The sequence below is a fragment of the Polypterus senegalus genome, unplaced genomic scaffold (genome assembly GCF_016835505.1).
Source record: "Polypterus senegalus isolate Bchr_013 unplaced genomic scaffold, ASM1683550v1 scaffold_1732, whole genome shotgun sequence".
Lineage (NCBI taxonomy): Eukaryota > Metazoa > Chordata > Cladistia > Polypteriformes > Polypteridae > Polypterus > Polypterus senegalus.
This window is the reverse complement of record NW_024377537.1, coordinates 1-25,000: the sequence shown is the minus strand read 5'-3', so window position 1 is coordinate 25,000 and position 25,000 is coordinate 1. Positions and strand designations below refer to the sequence as shown.

General features: G+C 42.8%; 1 protein-coding gene across 1 annotated transcript; it reads left to right on the top strand.

Annotated features, from left to right (window-relative positions):
- Positions 1-4,633: 4,633 nt before the first annotated feature.
- smad6b (SMAD family member 6b) lies at positions 4,634-17,590 on the top strand. Its single transcript, XM_039742450.1, has 4 exons — positions 4,634-5,478; positions 9,508-9,564; positions 10,060-10,131; positions 16,731-17,590. The coding sequence occupies exons 1-4, from the start codon at positions 4,896-4,898 to the stop codon at positions 17,270-17,272; spliced, it is 1,254 nt and encodes a 417-aa protein (XP_039598384.1). The 5' UTR covers positions 4,634-4,895; the 3' UTR covers positions 17,273-17,590.
- The last annotated feature ends 7,410 nt before the right edge of the window (positions 17,591-25,000 follow it).

Here is a 25,000-nt window from a genome sequence, read left to right as displayed (position 1 = left end):
CCCCCATCCCTACACCTCCCACGTAATTGACTGCCTGCCCATATAAGGCTGTCCATCAGCAGCAATCCAAGCTGTGAGAAAACAGTAAAAAGGAGGTGTGTCAGACATCGTTGTACATTTTCTGATGCAGCTAGACGGAAACAACTTCGTGACGCTGCTGCCAAATACTCGCAGAAAAATCCACAAGTTAATAGACATGCTGTCGCTAAATACTTGCAGGCAAATCCACAAGTTCATAGAGACACTGCCGCTAAATACTCGCGGGGTAATCCACAAATTCATAAAGAGTCTGTTGCTAAATACTCGCAGGCAATTCCACAAGTTCATAGACACGCTGCCGCTAAATATTCGCAGGCAAATCCACAAGTTAATACCGGGAATGCCTGTTAAACATTTTAGATTCACGAGTAGTGATTTGGGTGGTGAGATGTCTATCGAGGTGACCACCATCGGTCAAAGAACTATCACTTACCGAGTGGTTTCCATGCCCGGAGATACCACCTACCTTTTCCATTCTCTTTGTTACATATTGCACGGCCATATCAGGCTCAATCTTGATATCCGGAGGAACATTGTGTCTTATGTATTGAATGACTGGGACAGGTTCAAGGTGTGGACGGATGACGCTACAGGAGATAATTATACTACACAGGAGCACTAGAAGAGTGAAATGCTTAAGCCCTTCACCTATGGTTCTGCATGTGAGTTGATGGCTGCCGCTGAATTGTTCGGTTGTCGCTTTCAAGTCTACCGAAATGGCCAAATATTTTACACTTTTGGACAACTGCCAATGCCTCTTAAACATCTTAGATTCACAGGTGACGATTTCAGTAGTGGACACTTTGATGTTTACGAATGTTTAAACTCTCAAAAGCTGGATGCTAAGTTATCGATGAAGGCAGTTATATACTTACAACGCTTGACAAATGCCAAATGTCACTTCAACACAAGTCCTGCAAATACTGTCGTAATTGAAACAAACCAAGAAACTCAAACTGATTATGACAGCAGCAATCCAAGCTGTGAGAAAACAGTAAAAAGGAGGCACGTCAGACGTCGTGGTACATTTTCTGATGCAGCTATACGAAAACAACTTTGTGATGCTGCCGCCAAATACTCGCAGAAAATTCCACAAGTTAATAGACACGCTGATGCTAAATACTCGCAGGCAAATCCACAAGTTCATAGAGAAGCTGTCGCTAAATACTCACAGACGATTCCACAAGTTCATAGACACGCTGCCGCTAAATATTCGCAGGCAAATCCACAAGTTAATACCGGGAATGCCTGTTAAACATCTTTGATTCACGAGTAGCGATTTGGGTAGTGAACACTTCAATGAATGAAACCTGTTATCGTTACAATGGTTGACAAACACGGAATGCAACACATCCTCCAAATATGAACCTGATTGAAAGAAATAATGATAATCAAATCCTTGATGACAGCAACACTCATAACAGTCACAAAACAATTACATTGACAATCATGTTACGTTATTTTTAAAATGTTCCCTTTTCTTTTTCATAACTTCTTTAACACACTACGTCTCTGCTGCGGAGCGCAGGTATTTTGCTAGTGTATATATATATATATATATATATATATATATATATATATATATATATATATATATTAAGGGCAAGAGGAGTTTCAGGTCCACTCATAAATATGTTTTACTCTGAAAAGTGTTGGGGCTTTGTTCTCTTCAAGCTTGGGCAGTGGTGAAATAAATGCACCCTTGTGGGGAATCTGAACCAATGGGGCTTAAGATAAGGGACTTAAGCTTCCCAAGCCCCTCCCTCTAAATGCCACTGATTTCTTTAAAAAGAAATGGCATATCTGTATATCTTTCATTGAATAAATGATTGCAAGATCAAATTTTCTTTTTTTTTTTCAATTACATTACCTTTATTTATAGATACAGATTAAATGAAGATCAAATTTTGACATGTCCACATATGTTAAAAAAAGAAAAAAACATTACATGGGGCGTACTTACTTTTTCACATGGATGTACTTATAACAATTACAGTACATGAATGTCATAGCCTGATATGTGATTTGCTAAATAGCTCAATGAGCCATGCAATTGAAGCCTGCAACCTGCTGATAGGTATGTCTTATTCCTTTACCTTCTTGAGCCATCACCAGTCCTATCTTCATTGTCTCTGTCTATTGATCCATTCTGATTCCAGCTGGCCCTTTCACACAATTGTAATAGATGATACATGAAAAATTAAAATAATACAAATAACTACATACTCATATAAACATTTGCACACAAAATATTATTAAAAAGATGCATTTAACCCTGCAGAAATATTTAAGTTATGCACTCACATGCCTCTTCATGTCTTTTTGTTTCTTTCTTCTGTACCATTGTCTGCTCTTCCGCTCGCCCACTCTCAGTTTTTTCAATGGTGACAGGCTTGTTTTAAGTGGGAAGCCAGTCCTGCTGTCTGCTCTAATTCAGTTGGAATTATAAGGAGATTCTCTGTAAATGAGGAGGAGGAGGGTGAATTCTGCCTTTTTGCAAAGTATAACTCCCACATCCCTGTCTTTGATAAGAAGAACAGCACAAAGTGTGTTTTGCTTTCTTGATTTGTTTCTCTAAAATCAGCTCCCTTCATTTCACCAACAGCTGCATTTGCAATGCTTTTTCATTTATACTGAGATTGGTGTGGCCTAGTGGTTAAGGGTTTGGACCTCAACCATGAGGCTGTAGGTTCACATCCTGGTTCTGACACTGTGTGACTATATGAGCAAGTCACTTCACATTGCCTGTGCTCCAACTGGAAAAAAGAATGTAACCAATTTTATCTCAGATGTTCTAAGTTGAATTGGATAAATGCACCAGTCAAATAATATCTATTTTGTCCACATATCAGGAATATTGTCAAAGAATCCTCCCCCCCATCCAAAATTTACATGTAAAGAACCCTTCTTAGAATAAAATGGTTCTTTGTCATGCAATGGCTCTACAAGGAACCACACAACCCAGTAAAGTGCCATTTTAGAACCATTATTTTTAAGAGTAGACTAGTTGTTCTCCTAGTAGTATAAAAAGCTAACAAAGTAGGATGAGCAGAAGCAACACGCCTCGTGTAAAGGTATACCGGTCAGCTTTGAACTTCCGCCAAACTAAGAAATGGAGACCAAATGATATCTGGGCAATATGAATGGCCAACAGGGGTTCTGTCAGCTTATCTCCCATCTCAAGATGACATAGCCGGAGGCATGGCTTCTGTTCATAATTCTTAATGTGCGATTAATTAACAAAGGGGAAAAAAGTTAAGATGGATTTTTCAGATACTTCCAAGTAATTTTGACAAAAAATCATGGGGTCTGCTGGAGCCAATCCCAGCCAACACAGGGCACAAGGCAAGAAACAAACCCTGGGCAGGGCGCCAGCCCACCACAGGACACACACACACAGACTAAGCACACATTGGGGATAATTTAGGATCGTCAATGTACCTAACATGCATGTCTTTGGACTGTGGGAGGAAACCAGAGCACCCGGAGGAAACCTACACAGACATGGGGAGAACATGCAAACTCCACGCAGGGAGGACCCGGCAAGTGAATCCAGGTCTCCTAATTGCGAGGCAGTAGCGCTACCATCATCCAAATAATGGCATCATAAAGGCATCATCCAAATAAGTTAATGTAGAATTCCTTGTGAAGATGCTATGGAAAAATGCTAAATAAAATATTAATATATTGATGCCCAATTCATAGTCTCTAAAATCCACGTCCTGGTAACACTTTTAAGTGGTCTAATGCTGTTTTCTTCTAGTGCTCTCTTGGACATGCTAATAAGTCAGACCAAGAGGTCGTGCTTAACACCGGTCAGCTGTGACTACTGAGTCCATCCCCCGTACAAGTAAACTGCGCCCCACTCTACCAGGGAGTTTGTTTCATTCACCCTGAATATTTTCTTTTCTAGTCCAATGGTGTGTGAGTGGGCGTGAAACATATAATCTGTGTCCAATCAGACAACTAAGCGCCTGAACTTTTGCTCCTCTAATGGGCGGCCCGAGGGTGCAGCCACTCTTGAGGAGACGCTTAACCCTGCACGCGCTGCTGTGGTATTGTGGTGAAGCACTTGGATTTAGGACAAGGTCGACGGTCCAAAATCCACGTGTAGCTCAGGTGTGAACCATAATCTTGTAATACTATGTGTGTCTCTAACATGAGAACGCGGTATGGACGTAGTTTACCGCGTTAGGTGCTATATAAAGTTAAGGTTAATTGGGCTTACAATATTATCGTAACGCGTGGACTCGTTTAGTGCTTGGAGTTTACCGAATGATCCGAGAAATAAAAACCTCTCGGGCACCGGTCTTGTATTAACCCTTGTATACTGGAGGCAATTCTAATCATGTGACTGCCCAACTCACGCAGAAAACTCGACTGCAAGGTTGTCCCTCATGCAACAGCGTCCTTTTTTGCTTGGGGTCAAGCCCCGTCGAGTGGTCAAGTGGTTGCGTGAGTCCCGTCTGCGCCTCCAGGAGTTAAGAAACCCGAAACCTTGTTTGCGCAACAATCAGAGCAGCGCAGCGCCGCCAGAGTGTCTAGACAGGCACGTGACACGCTGCAGCCAATTGGCGCGGAGCTCCGAGAGGAGGGGGGGGCGCGCGCTCGCTGGCTCGCGCGTGTCTCCAGTAAGAGAGCGCGCATCTGGAAAGCCGCAGCCGCGCAGTACAGCGCGAATTTCCCCCCGTCTTACCATGGTTTCATCGAGTCCGCGAGTTGGAGCCAGCTGATGTGCGAAGGAGCCCTCCGAGATCGATGTAGCGCCCACCGCCCCGTTCCTCATGCTGCAGCTGCGGCGACGCCGAGCACGGCTGCTCTCCGGCCGGACCTGAGCTCTCCTGAAAGCGCGGCGCATGTTCAGGTCCAAACGCTCGGCACTTGTGCGGCGACTCTGGAGAAGCCGTTTGAACCCAGACACTGAGGACGGAGATGGCAGCGGGCGGTCCTGCGACACGGACTGCAACGAAGTGTGCGGCGCACCGCTGAGCCCCGGCATTCCCGGTAGCATTGCGGACCAAGACGGAGAGGAGGCGTGCGCCCCGGAGCGCGAGAGCGACTGCAGGACTGTGACTTGCTGTGGGCTCAAGGAGCGCGAGCCCCGTGCTGCAGCCAGCCCCGAAACGCCGCAACACGAGCTCAAATGCGCCACCTACTCGCTGCTCAAGAGGCTCAAGGAGAAGTCGCTGGACACCCTGCTGGAGGCCGTGGAATCTCGGGGCGGCACGCCGAGCGACTGCGTTCTGCTGTCCCGAACCGAAGTGCGGTTTGGCGATCAAGTGGCTACCCCGCAACTGCTACTTTGCAGACTGTACCGCTGGGCGGACTTGCAGCAGCCGACCGAGCTGAAGCCCCTGTGTGTGTGCAAGAGTTTCGGGGCGCGGGACAGCTCCGTGCTGTGCTGCAACCCCTATCACTGCAGCAGGCTCTGTGGGCCAGGTGAGGGTGCCGTGGATCTGGGCTCAGGCAACGTTGGGGCGGAGGTGCCGAATAAAGCTGCACCTTAGCTTGGCGCCAGGGGTCTTGGATAAAGCAGTTCAGGTGGATAACGCGTGTGCTGCAGAATAAAAGTCGAACGATGCCAAAGATATGGATTGAAGCCCTAGGAATCTAGAATAAAGGCGATCGGTTGCAGGGACCCAGAGACAAAGCGGTTTACTTTTTTTTTTTTTATAATTTAGTAAAGATGACCGACACCAGTAATCTAACATTACTAAGGATATACTGTAAATGGAATAATTTAGTGATATTACCCATGATTTAGAATGAGCTGCATGTTAAGGTAATACCATGTGTGTGGAGTAGAGCAGCTTATTGGGTTGAATCTTGGTTCTTAAATAAAGTACTCATAATCTTGGAAGAAACGGTTAATTTTGATTGTGCATGGAGTCTGGGTTAAACCAACTGATTTGGATAATGCTAGCTATTTTAAATCAAGTAACTTGTGTGAATGGTGTCAGGGATCAGGTATAAAGCAGCAGCATAGCTTGGAATTGTCCATAGTGAAGATTCAAAGTTGAAAGTAGCCACAGACCTGTAGTAAAGTAGTATGGATCCAAGATAAATCATCTAAGTTGGATTGTATCGAGCAGAACCATACCTAGGTGGGGGATTGGTTTGCAAGTTCAAATTCCTAATCATGATTACAAATGTAAAGTTTTCTTATAAAAACGAATTTTGTTGCAAACCACTCCACCCTAGCAGATCTAATCTCAAAGGTTTTTTCATTTTCTGCCATCTTTATTGAAGGACCTCCCCTCCACCCTCAACAAAAGTGAATAAAGCAAAGTGAGTTGAAACAATAGGAATCACTCTGTAAAAGTAGATATTTTTTAGAAAAAAAGTTGCTAAGTTTCTAAATTATACTTGTGTAGTGGTTTTTATATTTGCAAAAGGGTTGTTGAGAAAACTTTAACTTGACAAAATGGATCTTGGATTATGCATCTATTTGGGGTTGTGCTATAGAAGGTTTTTAAATGGTATTAGAGATCTGGAGTAAAGTAGCCTATATGAATAGCAGCACAATTCTACACTTTTAAAAAATACTGCTTCTTTAATGTCGCTTTATTGGGTTGTGTGACTCCTCATATATCAAATGCTGGACAAAGAGCCATTTCGTTCTGGAATGGTGTGTTTGCATATGAAATTGATTGTTTAAGCTTTGAAAAGGATTCTAAGATGTGGGCAAAACAGAAATATTTTATTATTGATAAGTGAGTTTAAGAAAATGGATGAATGGTTGTAGTAGGTTACCTAACAGGATACAAAACGATCAAGAACATCTGAGCTTAGCTTGTTATGCAGAGACAATTCTTTGAAAATCAGTAACCCATTGGGATTTCACAAATCTGTTCTCTATTTGTGGAGCCCATTATGGACTTAAATAAAAGGTTCTTCCTGAAACCTTCATATGGAAGGTTCTTTAGGGAACCAAAAATGTTTCCCCTATGACATTGCATTGGCACCTTTACTTTATTGGGGTGAAATGGCCCTTGTGGATGGTGCCAGGGATCTTAAACCAATTGCTGTAGTTTGTTGCTGGAAACCTGGCATAATGAGACTGGGGTGGTGTCATGCATAGTGGTTAACGTATTTTATTTGTACATCTCTTTTAAGCAGGAGACATGGTTCACTTGGTTTATGACAGTGATCTGTGATGAAGTAGAATGGTTACATGGTTTTGGATATTAGGGGTATGAGACAAATAAGCTAATTTGGAGGGTGCTAGAAATAGTGTACAGTATGCTTATTTAAATGGCGCCAATGTAAAATGGGTAATATGGCTAGAGCTCGACACCTTGATTAACAGACCCGAGTAATGCTGTAGTGTGGAACTGAGTGTTGGTAGTTTATGTGGGGTAAAGCATTCAAGTTGGATCCAATCAATGATCTGGGTTGAAACAACAACAACAACAAAAAAAAAATGTATGGGAAAATATGTGGCTGTTAAAGTGAGTTGGCATGTCTTCTTGGCCCATCCAGTGTCAAAATGTATACTGGCTTGTCGAGTTAAATAATTGCTTCTCCATTCATCCATCAATCCATTTTCAGTCCTGCTTAACCTGTCCAGTGGTTCAGAAGCTGGTTGTAGTATTCAGCTGGAGAATTGGGATGCCACAGTGTGAGGATCAAGCAAAGAGAAAAGGGGTTTCGGGGTATCCTTTCATCCACTCCTACAGAACAATGAGCTCAGCCACTACTGACCTACATGTTTGCTTCTTTTTTTTTTTTTGGGGTGGGGAGAGCCTGCTCCTAATGAATTTTGAGTATTATGGTAACATTAAAAAAAGTCATCTGTGTGGAGGTCTTGTCTTGCCATCAGTTGTTAGTGATGGTCTGGCTATGTTTAAAAACAAAAAATCAAAAGTTGGTTTCTTGTTAGAAGAACCTCTCCTGCCCTTTATTTACTAGTTTCTGTCAACATGGAAGCTATTCTTTTTAGAGCATTTATTCCTATTTGAACATATAGGCCTACAATCTAGGTGCCAGCTGTTGGGCAAGAAAATCCATGAAAGCAGTATTGCTTCCAGTGGGCCTGAAGCTGGACAACTTTTTTTGTAAAATGCAGGGCCAGCCATTTAGGCATCTTGCATAGCTGCGGACTATTGGAGCATGACCCGATCAGACTGTGGCACTTGCAGCTTGGCTAGTGACTGCCCCTGCTGAAACACAGAGCTGCTTGTGGAGAACACTCCTTTTTCTCGACTGGCACGGGCTTTCCAGTTGAGCATACCAGCCTTTTTTTTTAAACTTTGATGTGCCTGCAATGCTCCAACAAAGAGGGGAGTGAATTGTGTCTTAAGTTAACCATGGTTGGCTGGGGGTGGGCATTAGACAGTAAATCACTTGGCAATGCTATGTGATGCGAAAGACATATCACTTTGCAGGGCAGTGTTTTACTTCTACCCCTTTTCCCCCATGTATATCTCCACTTTCATTCTCTATGTATATTTATTTCTTCCCCATTTTTCTCCTCCTTTTTTTCCTTCCCTTCCACCCTCCCTTTCTCTCTCTCTCTCTCTCTCTTTGAAATGAGATCGCCTTGCCATTTCCCGAGGAGGTCCCCTCAGTTTAGGTGGAGGAGCGGCGCCGTGCTGCCGAGCTGCAATTGCTGCCCTATCTCTTAAAGGGACATGACCCTCAGCAAGCGGATGCCTGCTCTCTTTTTATGCATACTTGTCTTCAGATACTTGTGTGTCTTTGAGTGAACAGATAAACCAGTTTCTTTACACAATTTGCTATTCCAAGTGTGAAAGTGCTGAGGAAGAAAATTAAAGAGGGGGTGTAGTTCTTTTGTGGGTGCTATACAAAGAGTCAAATAGTCAGATGTCTGCAATATCCATGGGATAAATCATTATTCTTTAGCTGTTCTCAGTGCACTAGCACTACTTCCCATTTGACTGTTAATAATTCACCAACCACCCACAACCCAGCTAGACAGCCTCCTTGCTTATAACCTTATGAAGAAGGCCATTGAGCAGAACAAATATGATTAAGGGATGCTTAGCAAAATCACAGACGGATTGCTATAGCCACCTCCCAGATCCACTGCCAGTGAGTGATAAACTTTAGGTTGGTGTTGACTTTCTGTGTCTAGCTTTGGTCAGGACCCTCTTAGTCCTGAACTGGGTTGCAGCGGGTGATGGAGTTTATCCCAGCTAACGTGGGCCAGGAACAAACCTTGCATGGGGTGGCAGTCTATCACAGTGAGAACGCGCACCCAAGCCACACACTAGGACCAATTTAGTATAAGCAATCCACATAACCTGCATTCCCTTTGGACTGTGGAAAGAATCTGGAGCATCCAGAGGTTACCCTTGCAGACATGGGGAGAACATGCAAACTCCATACAGGGGGGACCCAGGATAGAAGCCCTGGTTTCTTTACAAAGAGGCAGCAGTGCTACTACCATGCCACTCTCCTAGCTTTGGTGAATGTTTTCATCTAAAAATAGTGTTCTTTTTACAGAGTCTCCTCCACCGCCGTACTCCAGGCTTTCTCCCACGGAAGAACTGAAGCCACTTGGTAAGTTATAGACCGTATGTAGTTCAGGGTGCTTGGTTAAGGGGATTATTATGTGTTGTGAGTTTGGAGGGTTTCACACATGGAAAATTCATGAAGATGAATCTGCATCTAGTTTTTAAATAACTGCATCCTCTCTTTACCTGAGTAGCACTTTGTGACTGTGCTGTGTAGTTTGCTGAGTATTGTAAGGTTATTTATTGTCAAGTAGCTAATCTTGGGTCCTAGTGCTCTCTTCATCCTATGTGGCACTCTTGAGGAAAGCTGATAAATATGGGTTTAATTTAAATTATTACAGAAGTGACAACAAGCTCTGGCAAATGAACCATATGAACCTAATGCAGTATTCCTCAAAGTGTGGCGGTAGTGCAGCTTAGCATTGGTGCAAATGAGAAATGTTAAATACTAATGTGATGTTTTAGTCATCTTCCTGAGTAGATTGCTATTAAGAGACCATTCTTTTTTTAAATATAAATATCCCTTTATCTTTCTATTTAGATCTCTCCGATTCAACACTGTCTTACACTGAAGCAGAGGCTACCAACTTCCTGAATTGTTCACCTGGGTCAGGTATGGCTCACCTGTCATGAGACCAGGAACGGCTGAAGTGGATGTGTTAACAAGTGTGGGTTGTGCATGGATTTCCTGCATCTTGGGTAAACCTCCACTTGAGCAAACATTGCCTTTGCTGTGTGGTCCTTTTTGGATAAAGAGGTGCAAGACACTGGTCTGCAGGTCTTATTCTTCCTACAACATGATACTGCTGGGTATGCATTGCTGGCAGGATGATAAAGTCAGTTTGTAATTTTGCTTATTGTCTGGCTGAGCAGTGTCCATGCTGTGCTAGGTCAGCTGCATCTGTGGTTCATACAGTTGTCTGTAAAATGAACGAGTAGCAAGCCAAATTTATAATGAATGTATGTTACTACATTTGATGAGACGTGGCACAGGGAGTTTTCATTTTTACTAACTCTATGCTACTTAAGAACGATGTGCTCACTGTATTACGAGGGGTTTGAGAAAATGAGAAAGTTTAACTAAGCAAAGATTTAATTGTAGCCTGAATAATCTTGTATAATACAATTCCAAGCTCTTTCTTTTTTGAAATTTATACCCTGCACCCAATCACAACCATGCCTTTTTAATAACTTGTATTTAGGATAATAAACAAGCAGCCTTCATTTTATTTAGCATCTTTTCTATAGTGAGTACCATCCTGAGGCATTTAATAATTACCAAGACATATGTTTGTATTTATTTCTTGCAACTTTCTCAAAGTCACTAAAGATGACTGAACCAGCAGCCCTGGGTTTTAAAATCTAATGCCATAGACGCTGGCTCAGGTGATCAGACATGTCGCTGTCAACCATCCTCTTGACTAACATCCTGTGTCTTCTGTTGAGCCTTCCAGAGACTATGCATGAGCAAAATCTTCTGTCACTTTTGTTTTGTAGGCATCAGAGTGGACTAGAGTAGGTGGCTCCGCTAAACCGTGATCATGTTACTTCCCCTGTTGGTCATTTTCATCATGCAAGTGTTAAAGGGCAAAAAAGGCAATCTCAGCCTTGATCATTAAAGAAGATATAGGAAATTGAATGCTATATAAAGAATGCCCCCACTGTGACATACATGTTTTCCTCCAAAGAGTCTGCCTTTGGTCCTTGGGCTTAGAGATGGATTTGGTATGACCTTTGATATTTGTGTGACATGCCCAGAGAGTCCACCTTCCAGTAGCCATATGAAAGGATCGAGTTGTTCACACATCACCTATTTTGTTAAATTGTGCATGCATTAAACTAAGTGTGAGAAGTCTTTCTCGAGTGGCAGAGGTTCACATTTGCTGTGGGATGCTTTTGAGAGTGTAGCATTTTTTGTTTCTTCATACTGATCGCTGTGGAGTTGTACAGCTAGTCCCATTGTTAGGTCCCTGCCTGTGGGATTGTTCCATCTCCAAAGGAGCTCTGTGGTTCCTGCACACACAAGACTGGTCTCTAGCCTGAGCAGGATGTGGTAGAAAGTGGGATCCGAATAAATAGCATGCATTGCTCTTGTATAATTTCTGCTTTGAGATGTATTACGTATTCAAATATACAGTAATACAACATGCTCACTAAATTTTGGTAAGCAAATTGGAATGTAGCTATATTGAGTTTTTCAATGTTTGAGAATCTGCATGTACAAGGTGAAAAGTTTTTCCAGTATAATAGTTTGAGTGGTGCCTGAAGAGAAAGACTGAATGCTTGAAATACATGGCTCTGTCCTATCGATTTCTTAGATCATTTGGATCTACCGACAGTTATGCTATGAATTGGCGAGAAGCTGACCACAGGAATATTGACGCCAGGAAAGTTTTGTATGAATGACATTGCTTAGTTCTTTCTGTTTGCTTCTCTCCTCACTTGTCGTCTCTGGGTCCCTGTGCTTGAGGCATAAAGCAGTAACACTTTAGTTTAGGTCCTGCAAAAATGCATCTATTAATCATTTACTCTTATGTAACAAAACCTAAAAAGAGGCTTTTTCGGGTCTTCATAACACTTATAAAACATCAGTAGATTTTTTTTTTTCCTGTGCAATGTGGCTTATTGACATGATGGTAATATTACTTATTAATATGAATGATGCAGGTCTTGTACTAAACATATAATAAGAAAAATGTGTTTCAGTTAAGCCCTCTCAGACCACACCAAAGTTTTGTTAGTAAGTCACACTGCTGAGAGGAATAAACACTTTACTGATGCTTGTTAAATTTTGTGAAGATCCAAAGAAGTGTTTAAGGTCTTGTTACATAAGAGTAAATGAGTAATGGATGCAGTGTTGCAGTAACTAAACTAAAGTGTTACTCATTAAGCAGCAACAGTGCGAGTGGCATTTTTTTTTGCTTCTTCTAAAAATTTGTCTCTGTGATGGTGCTAGCTGATTAGTGGGCTGCTCCATTGTCTGGTTTACAAATCCTTGTAAAGAATGCCAGCTGGCAATGACTTGATGAGTGCCACTCAGTCACTGTTAAGCTGTTACAGCAACAGAGAATCGAGTGCACGCTCCGCATTGCACAGTACCATTCATAAAAGGGAAGGTACCGAGGTGGATCAAACAGCTGGTTTTGTGGTGTGTGCACATACAGACTTCTCCACAATCCTGTGCACACCTCCATTCACACGCTTGGGCATGCATCCGCACATCAGACAAAATTGTACACTGACACGCCTCTGCTCACTCCCACTCAAAAACACAGAGCGCTAGCTTTCACACAAAACCCCCCTGACTCCTCTTTTCAGGCTTGCACTCCTACTCGGCCTTCTCTGCCTTTGTAAGACCGCCATGAGCAGCAACAACACCTTAGGGAGATTGTTGCAGTGTCTGGCCCCTTGGTACCTAAGAAGCAAACTGCCCAGGGGGACCCCTCGGTGGGAGTGCAGAGCTCGGTGGCCCTGATGTATGTAATAGTTTCAAACATTCCCAGGACCTTCAAGTTTTTTAGAGTTTAGGCAATTTCTGTAAATTTAATTAGTCAACAATAGTGACTTTGTGCTTCAGCTGAGCAGCTATAGGAAATTTTGGAGTAACATAGTAATTACAGAAATGGTTGTGGTCTGGAGAGAGCAGGCAGCTTGTGGATTTTCAAGTTTTGCAATGCAGGCTGTGTAGTCAGCCTGTCGCATTTAAAATAAGGTTTAAATTATAGGACTGGCTGTGGCTTTTTCCTTTTCTTTTAGAATGTATGCCAACTTGCAATTTGTTTAATGAAATCCTGCTATTTCATTTAACTTGGAGATTTTTTGCAGATGTTCATGAGGGCTGGCTTTGTAAATTATCTGAACTGAAAAGTCTCATTCCTGTTTTTAGACAAACTTAAAAAAAAAATAGTGACTTTTGAAGCTCCTAGGTAGACTTTGGCTTTTATGTTTCTTCAACCTTTCATGAGAACATTTTAGAAAATAAAAACGAGCCTCCAGGGAATGAAAGGCTTTTCATGAGCACAAGGCAGGATCATGGAGTAAACGTGCTTATCCACCAGGCAATGCGTGGGAAAAACAAGCAAAGGAGAAAAGTGCCCCAATAGGTGAGAGGGATAAGAAGAGATTATAATCTTGACCAATGAATAGTTTTACTGCCAGCCTTCCGTTTATCTAAGCTTATAGCTTTGAAAAGTTTCCCTTTTTTATCTCAATTTTAAAGCTGACCTGCCTGGAACTGGGAAAAATCGTCAGTTTTGCATTATAGCCAAATTGTCCAAGATGGTAAGATGATGAGTTGCTAGTTTACTTCTGGGCTAATGCAAGTTCAGCAGTGTGAAGGTACCATTTTCCTCTGTAGCTTAGTTAACTATCATGGAACTGGTTGGAGCTGTAGTGACTGGTTTAACAAAGATGGAAATGGGTTGATGTTTTACATTCCCATAGTTGAAATGGGTAAAACTGTTAGAGGAATTGATTGGCCAATTCCTTTTCAGGTTGAAGCAGGGATATGGATGTAGGTATTGGAATTTGCAAGTTATTCTTAATGGTTGAGTCCAAGATGGATGGCTTTGGCCAAAATTTAGGCGATGGGTGTTTGCCACTATAGCCAAGCTAATGCTGTTTTAGCCACAACAAAGTTCTACGACTTATTGACCTGTTTCCCTTAAGAACCAGTTAGATTAGCCATGTCTTTCCCAGTCTCCCTCTGCAAGTAGACAGGCTGGTCCACTTTAGAAGCATCTTTGAGAGGGTCCTTTTTTGTTGTTTTTGGGCAGAGTTGAGCTGTATGGCAGTAAAAGTGCTGCTCCAGGGCAGTTGCTTTTTCATGAATTGGGAATTTCGATTTAACTACAGAGATGTTTTTTTTTTTTTTTGAGGAATGTGAGGTCTAAGTAATTAGAAGGCAAAGAATTCATGTTGTATTTACTTGGGGAAACCATTGTCGGTTTTGCAACAATGAGACAGTATTTTTAAATACAGGATGTAAACATTCCACTCTGTAATTGAAGCTGGCGCACACTTAGCATTTAGGTTCTTCTGCTGCTAGTCTGTCCCATAGCTGCACTGGGGGCTTTGGAGCCTTAGATGAGGAAAGGGTGCCAGCATAACTTTGGGACGAGGGGGAGGGGGTGTTTCCTCTCTTGTAAATGTGCTTGATTTCCTCAGGCTGATGTGCTGGTAGTCAGGCAGTCAGTTGAGCATCGGAAGCAGGCAGTGCAAACAGCACATCCATCTGTAAACACGAGGCAGTGAGTCGCACGGCTGTCTGGCTGCTGCGATTGAGAGATATCCCTGACGCCAGCCTCGCCGAGGCGGCCCCACAGCAACAAAGATTACCCGACAGGAGCTGCCCTGCGGACGTGAGGGCTGCGTCACTGTTTGGCCAGTGGAACTGTTGACTTCATGATTTCTGGTCTGAGGAAGCAGAGCTGGAACCTGCTAGTGCCTGCATATCTTCATGCATGTGCTTTACATACATGTGTCTAAAAATGCACCAACATGCTTTGTTCCAAGTATGTCATCATCTTGAAGAGCTGACAGACCGATTCTTGATTATACATACCAATAATGCCTGAGTCATGTAAACAACTACTTGCCCGGCCAGCCACTCCCCTAAAAATCATATGCACTTTACTGGGTTGTCCAGGGGTTCTGGAAAAGTGCCACTTGTGTGACCCTTTGATCTTGTACAGGTCGCTTTTAAATTCCTGCTTATTTTACCTCTCTGGTTTCACATAGCACTCTGGAAGAAATTGATTGTGATTTAGGCCCCTGCCAGTCAGAGAAGTCGAGCTGTGGCACCTGGGCATGTGGACAGGGTTTTAGCAGGCTAACTGGGAAGAGTCATTGGTCTACAGAAGAGACCAGAGGCAGTTAAATAGCACCTTTGTGCAGAGTCCTCTGTGTGAGCGATGTGATCCGTGAGTGAGGCTCAGTGGGGGTCGGCTCGGGAATGTGGGGGGCAGGGAAGTTGTTACACTGTGCACTTCTCGCCTGTGCACAGGATGTGTCACACGTTCTAAAAGACTCTGTCATGGCCTGAAACTGCAGGCCTCTGATTTACGAGTCGCCGGCAAGTTAAAACTCCAGCAACTGCAGTTAAGGAGAGCAGTAAGACGTGCTAGGGCCGAGTTCTAAAACATGCGCTGATCCACCTTAAAGGACTGCTTGTTCTTGTGGAGGGGGGCTATTAACTCTGTGAGGTTAGAGAATGAAAGGAATGGGGCCGCAGGCCTGCACTTTAAATCCTCTGTGTCAATAGAGTCTCTGAAGCAAAATAATGGCATCCCTCTGTGTGCGACTTAATCAGACCTGACGGCTTGAAGGCTCAGGGGTCGCCAGGTCACAAGCTTGCACTAAGTTGTCAGGGAGCTGAATGCTGGGCACCAGGCCAGGCTGCCTGCCCCCCTCATCATCTACTGTCTGACATGGATATCTGGCACTGAGCAGGGTATGTTGCTGGAGAAGGGGGGCAACACCACCTTAGTTCACTCGTGCTGCGGCCCTCCTCCACTCTCGGCACCACACCTCGCGTGTTACCTTTGCATTCTTGTAGTGATACTTGTCGTGTTTGCTCACTCCTCTCGTAGAGAAGCATGTCTCTGTCTCTCTGTTTTCACTCCTATCGTGCTGAGCATCCTCATTACTCGATAACTTGTTGGTGACTCATTTAGTTATTATTTTCAAGCTACACAAACTTGTCTGCTCACTCATCTCTCACCTCGTCTCCTCTTGTGCTGCGCTGCTGTCTTGCGCCCTCACTCACACATTTATTAACTTGTGCTGTTCCCCCCCCAAATCCTTTTATGTTTGGCCGTCTCCTTACGCTTTCTCTCTTTTCTTTAGATTTATTTTTTCCCTCCCTTGCCCACCAACCTCTTTTGTGCCAGCTCAGCTCATTCACCTTACTTGCTTGTCTTGCTCGCTGACTATCTCACTCACACACACTCTCTCACTTTTATTATCTTTGCCTCTTCAGTTAAGTCATGCATTTTCTTTCTTGGCAAGTTGTAACAAATAAATTGTGGACTGGCCATAAGGCTCCTGGAGTGTCCTTGCTTGGCGACTGAAAGAGCAGGGAGATTCGGTTTAATACACGTCTCACTTCTATATTTATAGCGTTGACATCTGTTCACAACAATTACGTGGAGGCGAATGCGTTCTTTGTAATCTGAGAGTGCCACTTGACTAATGTGTGTCTCTTCTCCACAGAAGCCAGTATGTCTCCAGAAATGCCACAGAGGAATCACTGGTGCAACGTGGCGTACTGGGAACACAGGGCACGTGTGGGGCGCCTGTATACAGTGTATGAACAGTCCATCAGCATCTTTTATGACCTACCTCATGGAAATGGGTTCTGTTTGGGGCAGCTGAACCTAGATAGCCGCAGCGAGACTGTCTGCCGCACGCGGAAGAAGATCGGCTATGGGATCCTCCTGAGCAAGGAGGTGGATGGGGTGTGGGCCTACAACCGCAGCGAACACCCCATCTTTGTCAACTCTCCTACGCTGGACATTCCGAACTGCAGGACTCTGATAGTGCGAAAAGTCCTTCCTGGCTATTCGATTAAAGTATTTGATTATGAGAAGTCTTGCCTCTTACAGCATGGAGCTGACTTGGACTGTGCCGATGGACCTTTTGACCCAAACAGTGTTCGGATCAGTTTTGCAAAAGGCTGGGGTCCCTTCTACTCACGCCAGTTCATCACGTCCTGCCCGTGCTGGCTTGAGATCCTCCTCAGCAACCACAGATAAGGACTTATCCAAATATCACCTACCTAGATTTAATATAAAGTTTTATATATTATATGAAATCTATATATTATACATGTAAATATGGAGTCATTTTTACAATGTCATTATTTATGTATGGTGCAATGTGTATGAGAACTGAGAAAAAAGCGTTAAAATGCACTTTGGCTTCATCTAAAATGTAATTCGGAATATAATGAAAAATTATACAGCAAAAGTAGTCAAGTCTAGTTTTGATGTATAGTTTTCACGTGCTATTAATATCCAGGCAAAAAGCTAATGCCAGTCACTTGGTAATAAAGTATTCACACCACACGCCTAGACTTTCTACCGCTCTCTCTTTAATTGTGGAGCTGCGTTCCTCCACCCTCCCCTGGGCCTCCTGTAGTATGGCCTGAACTGGATTACTGCTGATCTCCCTTCTTGTTTAGATGTCATCCTGGCTTTACTTTTTTGAACGGAATCTCTCAAGTTGTCCCAGATTGCAAAATGCCATGAAACTTCAGAGAAGAAGAAAAAAAAAAAAAAAAAACGTAGAAGGGGGCCATACACAGGTACGGGTCCTCGAATGTGGGCTATGTAACATATGTGGAAGAGATAGCCCAATTTAAGGTCAAAATGGTGAGCAGTGAGGTGCAGAAGAACATAAGGAATTTTATAAACTAGAAGAGACCATTCAGTCCATCAAGCCTGTTTGTTTAGCTAATGGCTCTGCTGTCCTGATAGCTCATCCAGATACTTCTTCAAGGTTGACAAGTTTTCTGCTTCAATTCCATGTTTTGGTAGTTTGTTCCAGTTCCCACAACTCTTTGTCTAAAGAAGTGCTTCCTTCCTTCAGTCTTAAACGCCCTTTGTCATAACATTCACTGGTGTCCTCAAGTGCATGATTCACCCCTAGACCGGTTCAACTCTCCCTGTCACAGTAGGACACGTACTCAAGTCTTGGGATGCATTTGGTTGTTCTCTTCTGCACAGCTTGCAGTGCTGCTGTGTCTTTCTTGTAGCTTGGTGACCAAAATTGTACTGAATACTCCAGATGTGGTTTCGCTAGTGAGTTATATAATCTGAGCATAACATGTCTTGATCTATACCAGGGGTCGCCAGCTCCGGTTCTGGAAGGCCACACTGGCTGCAGGTTTTCATTCTAACCCCTATCTTAATTAGTGACCTGTTTTTGCTGCTATTTAACTCTTTTTCCTTTCATTATAAACAAATTGTTTCCCCGGATTTTCTTAATTTCTTTTCTTAAATGGCACCCAAACAGAAATGAAATGTGAAGTGAGTGAGCCAACAGAAGACCAACTAAGTCAGGGCCTCAAACTCCAACCAGTCTCACTCCAGATTGGTTGCTTAATTAGGCACAGAGTCTTGTTGTTAATTAAACCCGTTCGTTAATTCCATGGCTTGTTGCTGCTATAGCATACAGTTCTGAAATTGTTGATTTTCACTTTTCTAAGAGCTCTGTTCAAATGTTTGGCGGGATCTGAGCAGATCAGCACTCCTGAGACCTTCATCTTTCTTTATTTTCGAATATTGTATGAAGGACACAGTTTGCTGATCATGTTTTGGTTCATTTTGTATCTTATTATTGTTTTGGCAGCTAATTAAGGAAAAAAACAATTAAGGGGTCTGAATCTTCAATTTCAAATCAATTAAAATTAATTCAAAAGAAGTTATTTAGCAGCAAAAATGAGCCACTGAATAAGAAGAGGGTTGGAATGAAAACCTGCAGCCACTGTGGCCCTCCAGATCAGAGGTAGGGGGACCCCTGATTATACTACTGGTCAAAAGTTTTAGAACACTTTAGTTTTTGTGGGAATGCACACAGTTTAATGTCTTAATGTTTCATGAAATCAAGGCATAGAGCAAATAAAAAATAGGTCAAGCAATTATTAAATGTAGAAAATTTTACTCAAATGTTTGATTCATCAAAGTAGACACCTCTTGCTGATCTAACAGCCAAACTGTGGTAACCCTTTTGATTCAGAATGCCAGTCACTCTGTGCAAGTCACCAAGTCTGCCTCCAGCAAAAGAAGCCCAGGCCATCACACTTCCTCTTCCATGTTTGAGAGTTGGTGTCACACAACTGAGGGACCGTCCTTTCACCAACTTGACGGCATACCAACACCCTGAGTGATGAACCAAAGATTTCAAATTTTGCTTCCTCTGTCTATTAATCCACAGCCGGTATTTCAAGGCTTGTCTTCTGATTGGGTTGTGACTTTGGGTCCCCCAGATCTCTTCCAGTTTCCAATTGCCTTTGGATAGCGTAGGACACCACTGTACTCACTGACACTGATTTTTGTGCAGTTTCCCTAAACGAAAGGCCTACACTTCTAAGGGTAATAACCCGCTATCTCATTTAATTTAATTGGTTTTCTTGCCATTATCACTGGAATCTTGTCCAAGTAGTACTCCACAGGGTGTAGTAACACCGTTTGTTCGAACTCTGCTTTAAGACACACATAGGGCTTTTAAGTAATCACCAAAAGTTGGGACACCTGTGCAAATTGTTTGCTTCAACTTCCAAGGCTTAATTTGCTTTAATTGCTGCAGAACATCTGTACGCAGTAACCTGTTAATTATTCCTAAAGAAGGCCCATTTGTTATATTTTTTTCAGTTTTTGCTAACCTAAACTATAAATGGAAACATCTGCTGGTTTACTGCTTATCTTTTCACCATTTTAGTTCATTCATTGCATTTCAGCTAATTAAATTTGAAGAAAAACTGTTCTAAAACTTGACCAGTAGTGTATACTCAAAACGTTTTTACAATATAATCATACATTTTATTTGCTTTATTTATTACTGCTGTGGACATAAACCCCTAAATCCTTTTCGGAGTTTACTTCCTTTAGGATGATGTATTTAAAATCGACGTCCCCATTGTGCACACATAGCACTTGCTCCGCATTAAACACACTGCCATTGCCTGCACCTGAATAAGTCATCTTACCTTTTGAGATTAAACAAATTCAAATTGCCAGGGAGTTACTGACTGTTGTGAGGAATGAAGTGGGGAGATGTAGCACTTTTCTAGGTTTCCTTGCTGCCCTAGATTGAGGTGCACGTCTGTTTGAGGGTTATGGGTCTGGTGGAAACTGCACAGGGAGAAACTGCAGCCCAGCTCATGTTTTGTAAAAAAATCAACCCTTGATGTGAAGCCATGGAGACAAATTGCTCCAAGGTTGGTCTTCTTAATGAACAGAACTGCATAGGCTGATAAATCCGATTGACTGGGTGGTTCTGTGAAGAAGGAGAATTTTGTCTTGCTGAAGAATTAGCCCCTCAGCTACTTTAGAAAACAAAAGTCTCCTAAAAGTGTGTGAAATGATTAATAACTGGACTATCATCCTTTCCAACAGAAGAAAAAAAAAACCCAAAATACTTTATAGCTTCTTAACTGAATGTTGTTTCTAAACACCCCCTTGCTTTACGGCGACCTCTCAATTATTTGGTGTTATCAGGGTGACAAAGCTTTTCCTACAAACTTGGCTGATTTTCATCATTTACTTCCAGTTTCCATTGACGAGGCTGTGTGCCAGGCCATAGCAACCATCTAACAAGGGTCACTGCATGTCAGACCTGCTTTGCTAAATCACTTCATAATATCACATCAAAGGACACAAACAGCTTAACTCTTGGTATTTTTCTGACACCTAGTGGCAGAAATGTAAAAGCGCAGTGGGAGAGAATGTAAGAGCATGCCAGGAGATTGAATGGCTTGGGATGCCTCGGCCATGCCATTTGTAAAACCCAAAAAAGCAAAAGTTGAAGAGTGGAATGTGCTGAGCTATATAAAATTCTTTTCTTTGGTGGATTTCATGTCGTAGGGAGATCTTCGCTTGGGTATCCACTGTCTTTTGTTGACAGAAATGTGTCACCATTACTGTTACCCCTGTTAGGAAACAAAGGTTCTCATTTGAGTAAAGACATGGGCACAGCAGTACAGTGGGCTGAGAATTTATACAAATGTTTCCCATCCCATACTCTGCACTGGTATACAACCAAAGTTATAAACCTTCATTTTTCGGAAGAACATTTAAACTGACTGGACTTTTTGAGCGCTCGCCTCATGTGGGAGTTGCAAACAAGTCTTATGTGGTTTGTGGAAACAAAATGCAAAAATGCAATTGGCATACAAGAAATCATGGTTCTTATTTTAAAGGGGTGGCCGAGATCTGCAGAGCACCGTGGGAGGCGTGAGTGGATGAGCTCCAGTAGATCCATTACTTCTACATTTAGAGGACAGTCCGCTTCTATTTCACGTTCATGTGCATTTGTCGTTTTCTCCTGAAATGAAGCAAAAAGCAAGCCAATTTTTTTTTGAGATATCACCTTTCCACTGCAACCTGCACCAGGAAAAGCAGATAAGATGAGATGGGATATCACTTCCCATATCTAACACCATAATGGTGTTTCTTAAGATAGCCGAGGGTGTAAAAATGCGTGTCATGGAGGAGCAATTCACCATATCCCATGCCATGTGCAAATTTAGAGCTGTTAATCAACCTGACAGTTTGACTTTGGACTGTATGAAGAAAACTAACTTCTAACCTTAATAATTCTTTACATTTATAAAATATTTTTCACTTTTAGTCAAAGAGCTTCAGTAAGCGTGGAGCCACTTCAACCATCACTAATGTGTAGCGCCCTCTGGATGATGTGATGGCAGCCATTTTTGCACCAGCATACTCACCACACATTACCTGTTAGGTGGTGAAGTGATGAGAGTGACCGAGAGACAATTAGAAACGGGGGATGATTAGAGGGACAGAATGACTAGGCCATAGTGGGCAATTTAGCCAGGATATCGGAACACATCCTGCTTGGTTTGGATATGTGCAGAGGAGAGATGCTAAGGTGATGGGTAGGTAGGTATAGTGTCAAGGAGTGGAATGAAGGTCAGAAGATAGTGGATTTTGCCAAAAGGATGGACATGGCTGTGGTGAATACGTATTTTAAGAAGAGTCAGAGAGGCAAGATTGCGTTGGTTTGGAGATGTGCAGAGGAGATATGCTGGGTATATTGGGAGAAGGATGGTAAGGATAGAGCTGCCAGTGAACAGGAAAAGAGGAAAGCCTAAGAGGAGGTTTATGGGTGTGGTGAGAGAAGACATGCAGGTGATGGGTGTAACAGAACAAGATGCAGAGGACAGAAAGATATGAGAGAAGATGATCCACTGTGGCGACCCCTAACAGGAGCAGGTGAAAGAAGAAGAAGAAGAACACATTCTGCCTTTTATGAAGGATGCCAGGGATCTTTAATGACCACAGAGAGTCAATCTGATCCAAAGAATGGTGCCATGTTTATAGCACAGTATCCCCGTCACTGCACTGGGGCATTGAGATCCACATTCAGACCATATGGCCTCACCAACACCTCTTCCAGCAGCAACCCAAGCTTTTCTCAGATGGTTTTCCTTTTAAGTAATGGCCGGGCCCAAAAATGCTTAACTTCAGGTGGGTGACCTCCTCTGGATTGCATGTAGTATGGCTGCTGGCGGTACCTTCACAAAGAGAGCATCCTGTGCTACACTAAGATGATATGTCTTAAGTTTTAAAGGTAATTTTTCAGTGCTTTCACCCTGTTGTGGTGGATAACATCTTCAGGCCTACAGAGTGATCCAGTTTTACTCACAATCAAATGATTTCATTTTATAAAAGTGTGCCCATATTTATCAAGCATCTCAGAATTACTCCTAGGAATTGCAATAAAAGACCGACCAAGGATAGGAATGTGTCCTACCTCAGAGAAGAACATGAGAAGGAGTTAAGAAGTGTCCTGCACCCAGGAGTTCCTGTTTGAGAAAGAATGACGTTGTGATTTTATGGCGCACTGAGCCCCAAATTGGCACTCATGAAGGTGCTTTGTTACTTCCTCGGAAATCATAGTTTTCTGAGACTTAAGGGCCGCTTTACACTTCACTCTCAGAATGCATACACGCACACATCATGGCTGCCAAGCATTCTCAGTGTTCTTTTGACGCGTCCTCTGAGCATGTTGTCAAAAATTATCGTAACGCATGCCCGAGTTGTAGTACCAGCAAAAATATGGGTGGCGTGTGAGTTCAAGGTTTGTTACGTGACATCAGCATCATTGTTTACTATCAATATGTGACGGCAGGCTTGCAGCTCCAAACAGGATCAGTCTACATGCTTCAATGTTTGATGAACGGTCCAATGCGGTGAAGCAAATCATCATGTTTAAATGCTGACACACGAATGTCTTCATTGTGGTTTTCTTCATCCATTTCTCGCAGAGGTAACACAAGCATCGCATATTTCCCATTGTAATGATGCAATACATTTAAAGGTCTCACATACCATCTTCTGTGTCGCTGTTGCCATCTTTTGGGGGTTTTTTTGCACCTTCGCAACAGCATCAGAATGAAGACCATTTTTATTTTTAACATCTTTCTTCCCTCATCTCCCAACACAGTGAAACCAGGCGTTGTTTTCTCACCATGATGATTTCTCACAGCGCCACCGGGTGGAGTCCTCCAGATTTACTTAAAACATGCACACAAGTACAGACAGTAAAGTGCTTGAGTAACAACAGTGTCCTTAAGTGTGTGTGTCACATGGCGTTATGCATATCCCCGGCCTAACACTAAGGCTTCACCACAAAGATAATGATAATACTGTTCAAAGGGACGTAATTACGTTCAAATGAAAGGTTTATGTGCTGTTGTAAAGTATCCAAGATTCATGCATTGAACCAGTCCATCTCTATACTCAGTAACAAGTCCAAAAATGGAAAAACTGAGAAATGCACACCGAATGAGAGTTACGCCAGATCAGGGGCACGTTTATTTATGATCCACAGCCATCGTTTTGGAAGAATTAACTTCCCAGATAACGCCTCATAAAGTTACAATTATGCAGAAACTTGTATAAGAGAGGAGACACCACAACGTTAAAGAGTTGGGGCATCACCTTGCTGACCCCCATATAACGGAAAAAGTTGAAAATAATAAAGTACGTCTTTTCAAACAGGAGGTGAGAACCGGACTGGAGCAAGATGGCCAATTTCAGGTTTTTATGGTGACTTGGCAGGAAAGGATGCGTCCAGGATGGTGGAAAACGGACGTGATGTCAGAGACGGAGAGACTGTTAGTCTTCCATTCTGCAGATGGAGGAAGAGAGAAGATTTAGTCCACAGCATTACCATCACTAGAGCCCTCACACTGCCTCCCATGTGCACTCACGTGACACCAGCCGTGACTATTCCTGCACTGTTACTGAAGTCACTTTCACTCTTGGAGTGTTCCCGATCATCTTCCAGAGTTGATGTGCCATGTCTCTCTCTGATCCACCTTATCTACTGTGACACTTGGGGAGTGGGGGCAACCACAACACCCTGGAGGATCCCCTGTGTAAGTCCAGAAAGTGGGGCAGGCTTGGCAACTCCCCGTCGATCAGGCCTGGAAGGTGTCTGCGACTGTTGGTTGATGTCTCTGCGAGCTGCAAGATCCTAATAGGATAAGCCGGAGAGACATTTAAAGGGAAGTACTGGCAACTGTGATTTTAAAGAGGAGACTCCTACATGATTTATAATGGATTTATTTATGGCTTGTTTTGTAACTGGACTTTTTATGGATTATTTGTTTATTTATAGGATGTATCGTTTGATGCCCTGCACTATTTGGTCACTTTGGTTTGGACTGTTTATAGAGTTTTAATAAAAGCACTTTACACCTTTACACCTACCCCTTGCTATGTGTGTCT

Excerpts from the sequence above, each read along its gene's own strand:
- smad6b (XM_039742450.1), top strand. The coding sequence starts at position 4,896 with ATGTTCAGGTCCAAACGCTCGGCACTTGTGCGGCGACTCTGGAGAAGC. Across the intron at positions 9,565-10,059 it reads GGAAGAACTGAAGCCACTTG|ATCTCTCCGATTCAACACTG; the intron begins GTAAGTTATAGA and ends CTTTCTATTTAG. Across the intron at positions 10,132-16,730 it reads GAATTGTTCACCTGGGTCAG|AAGCCAGTATGTCTCCAGAA; the intron begins GTATGGCTCACC and ends TCTTCTCCACAG.